The sequence below is a fragment of the Peromyscus leucopus genome, chromosome 7 (genome assembly GCF_004664715.2).
Source record: "Peromyscus leucopus breed LL Stock chromosome 7, UCI_PerLeu_2.1, whole genome shotgun sequence".
NCBI lineage: Eukaryota > Metazoa > Chordata > Mammalia > Rodentia > Cricetidae > Peromyscus > Peromyscus leucopus.
In genome coordinates this window covers 76,019,793-76,028,218 of record NC_051069.1, presented here as the reverse complement: position 1 = coordinate 76,028,218, position 8,426 = coordinate 76,019,793, and the positions used below count along the sequence as shown (strand labels likewise).

At 42.9% G+C, this 8,426-nt stretch overlaps 1 protein-coding gene across 1 annotated transcript; it reads right to left on the bottom strand.

Annotated features, from left to right (window-relative positions):
• Positions 1-555: 555 nt before the first annotated feature.
• Positions 556-5,180, bottom strand: Ripply2 (ripply transcriptional repressor 2). The gene is given in 3 exon segments (XM_037207821.1): positions 556-761; positions 4,112-4,176; positions 4,499-5,180. Coding segments are annotated over 3 exon segments (621 nt in total). The 5' UTR covers positions 4,898-5,180; the 3' UTR covers positions 556-604.
• Between the last annotated feature and the right edge of the window lie 3,246 nt (positions 5,181-8,426).

The window sequence follows — 8,426 nt, the reverse complement described above, 5'->3', positions numbered from 1 at the left end:
ATCAAGGACAACAGGAGAGTATTAGAGTGAAAGTCATACTATTCACTACTTAATTACAGTCCTTAAAAATCAAGGGACCTAAGATTGTTTTCATTTCTCAATTATAGATTATTACTTAAAGAATTTTCACCACCAGCTAGCAAACATATACTAATATATGTGAGACTCAGAACATGATGCAATTTTTTTCACTATCCACCAAGATTACATTATCTATAACTACAACATCCAACTGAGATCAATAGTAAATGGCAGACATTACAAGAGCCAGTCTTCAAAAAACAACAAACAAACAAACACTATTGTCCTTTGGAAAATTATAACTAAAGATAAACTTGCAATTTAATGAAGAGACCAAAAGTATCCTTTATAAACCCAGATATTTATAATACAATCAGAACATTTGTACATGATACCTATCTTCAATCCCAATCTTTAATTCTAGTGCAGGGACAAAGAAAAGCAAAAAAAAAAAAAACCCTATATTGATTACAAATTATCTTTTATTAATAATTTATATACAAATAAATTAGTTTTGAAAAGTTTATGGTACATTTATACACAAAAGTCAAATCCTCCACAGTTCATATGTCACGAGAAGTAACTAATTAGACTGATTTTCACATGCCAGCCCCTCAATTTCATCTTCACTATCAGAATCTTCGTAAAACGAAATCGTAGCTTGAATTGGGAAATTTTTCAGAAGAGTTTCTGCTTCTTGATATAAGTAATCATAACACTTGGACTTGGGCCAGAACAGTCTGAAAGAAGCAGACAACACACCATCCTTACGTTTAACACATTCAGGATCCTAATAGCCATGAAATGATCAATTTCCACAAGATATGTATGATTAACAATTTGTTTACACATTTTAGAGACAGCCTTGAGATGGAGAGTTGAAAACTGCTACTGTCACAGCTTTCACAGAGTCTGCTTGCCAAAGTACAAATAAATGGTTGATACTTTTACATCTTTACCCAAGCTATAGGTTAGCTTTAAAGCTGTCTATAGCCTCTATGAGCAGAAGATCAATGCTTATCTTACTTCATGAGTTATGTATATGTTTATTACAAAATGTAGAAGGTTAGACTTCCATTTTTCTAAATTTCTTTAGAAGGTAAATACATCCCACCACTACATCAAATACATGGGTGTGGGTGCTAGCCAACTTTACAAGGAGGGCAGAATGTTTGGATCCTGGACAGGCAGCAACCACCCACTATCCAGAAGAAAACTCTAGATATCGCTCTTTGTTATAGATACAGCCAATACGCTTGATCAGAAATGTATAAGAACAGTAGCTTTAAAAGCTTGTCTATGCCTCCACAGTTTACTAGGTGGAAAAGCTGCTTCAACACCAATCTTTATTTCCAATCCCTCTTCTCTCTTATCCAACTGACTCTGGGAACACTGTATCAATGTATTGAGAATTATATATGTTTTATACATTTAATTTGTAAGTAAGCCTCATTATTAATCTGGCCTGATGGTCTCTTTTATTTTTCATCCAAAGAAAAGAAATAGACAGGACTGAGCTGACAACTTTTATGAAGTCACTTTAGTGTAGGGCGAAGAACCCTGTCTAGATATAATTGAGTGTGTCTAACGAAGAAAAGATTATATTGTGTTCAATGTGCTCAATTTTAAAAGACAGGAAGTCGGGCAACAGAGTTTACGTATATTTTCTAGCATAACATATTAAGAGTTTATAATCCAGATGCTTAAACAAATAGCATTTATGCATTCTATAAGTGTGGTGGTGAGCTCTTGTATCAACATGATCCACCAATCAAAAGTCAATAAATCATGAACCCTACCCTCAAAGAATTGACCACTGAATAAAAAGCATACAATGCACAGTATTAGTCAAAATGGAGATTAATAAAAATAATAAGAAAACAATTGATTTTTTTCAACAAAGAAAAGAATTGTTTACAATATACCAATATATGTTCTAATATGTAACTAGAATTGCCAACCTCTGCCCCCCAAACAGTCAGTTGGTATCATCACACTCTGGTCAGAATTTCTCTGTGGACAGTTCTTCCAGGGATGGCACCCTTTTTTGAGTTCCCCCTGTTCTGATTTTTCTAGCACCTCCGCGGCCCTCCCTTACTCCATGTACTAGGTGGAGGCTGCTCTTCCCCTATGCCTTCTTTGAGAATAATCACCTCTTCCCTCTGCACTTCTTTAGGATGACCTCACCCCTTTCATGAGTTCCCCAGCCTTTCATACTCATAGACATCACACCTGTGCTTGCAGAGTTTCAGGCTGGCTCCTGACATGCATGTGACGCTCTCCTTAATTGCTCTGCTTGGATACCCTAAAGCCCATGCCATACAACAACTAAAAATTGGGACTCATTCCCTCATTCCCCCACATCTGCATCATCATAGAACAGCACTCACCTGGTCAGCAGCCACAAATTTGGGATGCATTCTGGCTGTTCAGCTGTTCTTCACTTATCTTCCCAGTGCATTATAAAGCCCAGCTTTGTCACCTAAATGCTCCCTACATCTCCACTAAGTCCCACTTCCATTTCTGGTGGCTTAGAAAGGCTCTTCTTCTTCGTTTCTCACTTGTAACTCCTTCCAGTTCCCCTTGGGGAGCTTTAAGTCTTTATTCCAGTCCCTTACTGATTTCCCTCAAACGTCAATCTGATGACACCATTCTTCTGGCTAAAATCAATAGCCATCAACCCCTCCGACAGTGCAAAGTCCATGGGTTCTGGACACAGTTCTGTATGGAGATGGAGAGGCTCTGGCCTTTACTACCTGGCTGCCACCACTGCAGTGACACACCCCTAAATCCCTGGTCTTTGGAGCTCAGCAGGAGCCATGCTGTACCAGGATCCTGTGTCTCTTTTTCAATGCCATTTCATTTGATCCAAATGTTCCTTTAACTCTTGGAGACTCAGCATAGTAACCATAACTAATGTATAATGCACCCTTTGTGAGCTTTCCCTAACCCTTCAATAATTATGTATTTAGTGCCCTGAACTTACTTCAAAAGTGACCCGCTAGAGGACCTGGAAGGTCCCAGCACCCACACAGCAACTTAAAACCATCTGTAACTCCAGTTCCAGGGGATCCTACTCCCTTTTCTGACCTCTGTGGGTACCAGGCATGCACACGGTTCACACACATACACACAGGCAAAATGATCAGACACATAAAAATAGATACTCAAAAAATAATCTGACCACAGTAAACTCTAATCTGACCATTGTCACTTGCTTCCCCCTGTGACCCTCAATTACTTTTAGCATATGTAGGCAATCAAGACATATCGACTACTGTACACCACATATAAACACATAGTTATAGGCCAGGCTTTCTTAGACACAGGCACACCAGCCTTCCTTTAACAGTCCTGAGAACACACAATTATACACATTTCGTCTCACATAAAAGCTAAAAAGCTACAAAGAATCTTATAGAATGGTCGACTTCCTGTGGCAAAAAATTAAACAAAAAACAGTCAAAACAAAAACAGTAAACATCTGGACCAGCCTTGGGTCACCTTTGACCCCTTTCAGCCTAGTCATTGGTATTCGGTCCAATGTTCCTGTCATTGCCAGCTTCTCTTAAGTGTCCAGCTTGATCTGGAACAAACCTGCTAACTGTCCACCCCATTTTTCCTTTTGGTTTGGAAGAAAATAATGCATACACTCTGCAAGCTGTGAAGCCAGTTTTACACTGTCCTTTTAGAATTAAAAATAATGAAATAAAATGAAAATTCAAAACAACTTTTCTGGCACAGGACATCTCCCGTCTTATAAGCCTCCTTCAGGCCAGGTAAGCACCCTGACACTGAAACAGTCCCCCACTCCACCCATCTGCTTTCCTAATCAGTCTGTTTTCTCTCTTGTAGCCAGTTCTCTTAGCATTTACTCACCATGCACCAACTGACAGTCCTTGTATGTGATAAATCCTGTCTTTTCCCATCCCCCAGTAACAGAATCCTCAGACTGGGAACACAGAGTAACTGACTGCAAATTTTCCAAGAGAGAGAAACTGCAGAGGCAGCTTTGGAACTGGGAGGCATGCTGATGTCCCCATCTCCTTAGGGCTGGAGTTGAAGACCTTCAGTGAGGCCTGTGACTCACCTGACAGGGTGTCGGTATTGAGAAGGCTTCCCCGAGGCTTCAGTCACTTCAGGGCCACTGGGCAACTAGGAAGGAAAGGAGTAATCGCAGTGACCGGGCATCTCTTTGTAGAAATTGGGAAGGTGTGTGCCACCCAGTGCCTCTGGCTCAGGTAGGGACTGTGACCCTGGGCCTCTCCGCAAACCAGCTCTTCAGCTGCAACTGGCTGCATCACTGCAGAGAATTTCCCAGCCTGCCTTCATACCCATAGGGCCTGGGGCAGGCACACTGTTAAGTGACAGATTGGGAGCACAGGTCACCTAGGGCCTTAGTCCTCAGGCCTGGGTTGGGGACAGGGAATGGGGACGCTCTGAAGCCTGAACCTCTGCGGACCACATTGTCACTCACCGCCTCTGCAGCATGGGGCTCCGCCCGCTCCTCTTTCTCGCCTGGGGTTCGAAGCCAAGGTCTCCAGAAGCCCTCCGACCTGCAGGATGGCAAGCGCAAGCCACGCATAAAAAACGTGAGCCCGGCCACCAGACACAACTAGGACGGAGCACGGACACTGGGCACGGGCAAGGGCAGCGGGCACAGGGCGAGGGCTGAGGTGGAGGGTGCGTGGGGCTGAGCCGGGGCCAGGCGGTCCTCTGGCTCCGCGGGCAGCGGCGGGCACGGGGCGAGGGTGGAGAGTGCGCGGGGACGGATCCGAGCTGATAGGTACCCAGGCTGCGTTGGCGGCGGGTTGAGGCTGCGCGGGGATGGGCACGCTGGGCTGTGCGCGCGCTCGGCGCTCTCGGCGGCGTCCATGGCAGCGCGACCGCTTCGGCGTGGCAGCCGGGCTTTATCTAGTCCCCACGGCCCGCTGCGCTTGCAGACCTTCGCACCCCGGCTGCCCCCAGCTCCACATAAACAAAACGGCAGCGCGTGAAGGCACCGCGGGCCGTGCGCTGGTGTGAACGCGTGCACATCCCAAATGGCCCGGGGAACCGGCTGCAAGAGCGAGTGTTAATAGCCCCCCTGACACACGGCTTGGGAGAAAAACAGCATGTGCCCGAGCAGCCAATTTCCATGTGAAGAGGTTAGGAGGGGATAGAATTAAGTGATTCTACACGTTTTGTGTATTTCTGCAAAAATGCCAAGGGCTGGTAATTGCCTGACTCTTGGCTTAGCTCTTTGGCCTTCAGCAAGTGCAGCTGGCTCTGCAGCAGCCTGTGTTCTGAACGGGGATATGGAGTAAGGAGAAAAAAAAAGAATAGCCTTTATTTTTTCCCTCTGGAACAACAGACAGACAGACAGACAGACAGACAGACAGACACACACACACACACACACACACACCAGTGTCTCTGTGTATAGAAATAAGGATCAATAATAAATGTACTGTTAAAAAAAAAACTGTGTTAGTAAGTTCTGTCTAAAATCTGCCTGTTATTTGAAGGGGACAGACACACTTCAGCAACAAGAGATAAATTATGAAAACCTGATTGTTACAGCCAAGAGAGGCAGAGTCCGCTGTCATGTGGTCTCAGTGCCTTCCCACATCCTCAGGACTCTCTCCCAGACTGCTGTCATCTCTCTCCAGTAAGCCCTGAGTGATCATCTCTACACCTCTGCCTTGCTTGGTATTTTATCAGTAGAGAGTTAGACAATCTTTCTGTAGTTTGGGGAAGATACAGCTGATAATGAATCTTGGGAGGTTATGATATGAGACAAATTATTTATACTTCCTGTACTAATTCTTGGGCATTACTCCTCCTTTATCCGTAGAGGTTCATTAATCCTGGCTTTAAAAAAAGTTATGTTTCAAAGTAGAGATGATATGTAAATGTTATCATTTCTTTCCAAAACATTTTAAATAATGGAATTGAATTTCCTCAAACACATCAGATCAAAACTCTTGATATAAGGTGTAGTATGGCTTCTTTTCACTTGGCTACTTTAAGATAAGAACCAGTTTAATTCTTATCTAGGAGACAGCAATGAGGTAACTGTAGTACCACTTCTATTCACTTGGTTACTTCATAAGAAAAGAACTAGTTTAATTCTTACCTGGGAGGCCACAATGACGTAACTGCCAGGGGAAAGAGATCTGGTTTCTTCAGATAATGAGATCTATCCATCAGTGAAGATAGAAGCCCACTGCTTGACTCAATGGCTTAGAGTAACAAAGCTTATTAAATGTTTGTTGTATGTCTGGCACACAGTAAGCCCTTCCTTGGCAGATGATAAAAACGATTAAAAAATATTATGGCCTGCTGGCAAGATGGCCCAGCAGGTTAAGATGTTTGCGTCCAGGCCTGACCACTTGAGTTTGACCTCCAGAGCCTGCACAGTAGAAGGAAAAGACTGATTCCCACAAGTTGTCCTCTGACAACACACAGCAGTGGCATGAGAACACACTACTTCCACCCCCAAGCGCGCACACATACATATACATAGACATGCACAGATACACACCACACGTGTATATACACATAGACACACACACAACATAAATAAATGTAATACAAATATTATGGCCTTACAGACATGACCTATTTGATCAAGGAACCTATTCAAGTTGAATAAATACCTTTGATGTATCTGCAATGTGTTAAATACTGTATTTTTTTTTTTTAATGCAATGACTTAAATGTTCTCTCCTTACTCAGGAAGATTGTAATCTATGGTCATGATAGTGGCTGCCAAACCAATGATTTTTTTTTTTTAAAGAACATATTTAATTTCTGAAGAACATTTTACATTTAGAAATGAAGGTGCGGAGGACTTTGTTTTTTAGGTACAATTAGGAAAGCCTGCTTAGAGCTAATGAAACCTAAGTTGGGATTTCTAGAAGGATCAGTTGAAGAATGTTATTGTCTGTGTGTGTGGTAACCGGATCAGAGGAGAAGACATGAGGTATTGCTGACACAGAGATGTAGCTAAAGAGACAGGACAGTCGTGGGTCGTTGAGAATCTAATATGCCGTGCTCAGACACTTTGACTTTGTTCTCTAAGTACTGGTGGAAGACTGACGATCAGCAGGAGTGTGGAATGGAGGGTGGTGCTGGCTCAGGCAGACCACAGCAGACTCAGAACTCAAGAGACACTTGCATGTTTCAGTTTTTAAAATGACCCAGAGAGGAAAAGCAAAATAATGAATTTAATACTGGTTCTTCCATCGGTCAGGATAGAATGGTCAATATGGTAGTAAGAAGTAATTCCAAAGTTTCACAAGCTTAACTTAGAGGGTAAGTTTATCAGCCATCCTGCGTACACCCTGTTTTGTCTACTGGAAGACTGGCTTTTAAGCTTCTTGGCTCTTGGAAACAAGTTGATGAAGCTTGATATCTCTGGACTATAAAATAGTTGCCAGCTATTTTAACAGGGAGACACAAGTAAAACTGTGTGCCTAAAGTGATACACATTGCCCCCCCCCCCAAACACTTCACTCTCCTAAAGTAGTGAGATGACACATTGATCTCACAGGAGAAGGGAAATACATTTCCACCATATCCCTTCAAAGAGGAGAAACAGAAATAACCAGCATATAGAGACCACCTCTCCCTGATGCTGCTGAATAAATATCCAGTTCATTGTCCTTCCTGTGTGCAAAACACAGTTACACTAAGGACAAGAACTCAGGTGGATCTTGTGTCTTCTGAGAGTCCTGATGAGTATAGATGAAGATACTCAGGGAGCAACCAGAGATATGAGTACTGGGGTGCAGCAGAGAACTTAAGACTAAAGACTTAAATGTGGGAACATCAACAAAGGATGATTAACAATAGGAATTGATTGGTTTCCTGAGGAAATGTTGTAGCTTGTGAGAGCAAACCAAGGCCAGAGCTCTGGAGTTGACATTTCTTAAATGAGCCAGCATACAACAAAGCACTGAAGAGGACTGGGGGCAGTAAAAAGTGAGTCAAGGTTCGGGTGACATTGGAAGATGAAGTAAAAGACTTCCAACAAGGAAGAAAAAAGCCAACAAAATGATGACAGGTGTTGGTTGGATTGGAATCTATATGGCTTTAGAAAACATTGTTTGAATGCATAGGGGCAGAAGCCTTTTCCTGCAAGTTGGTTTATAGATTCAGGCTAAAGAAATGAAGAGTGCTGAGGGGACCCTCTTGAAAAGAAAAGAGTGAAGGGGAATGCAGATCAGGAGAGGAGGGTCCTCTAGAAAGAAGGTTCTGAGTGATGACTATGGTCCTCAAGGAGGAAGGAAGAAATGAGGTCAGTAACTCTGGGAGAAGATTCTCATGAGGTTGGAAATTAGTGTTGGTAGCCATCAAATACCTGAGAAGTTGACAGTCAAGGTGAATAGATCTGGCATGGAGAAGGAGGGGGAGAGTGT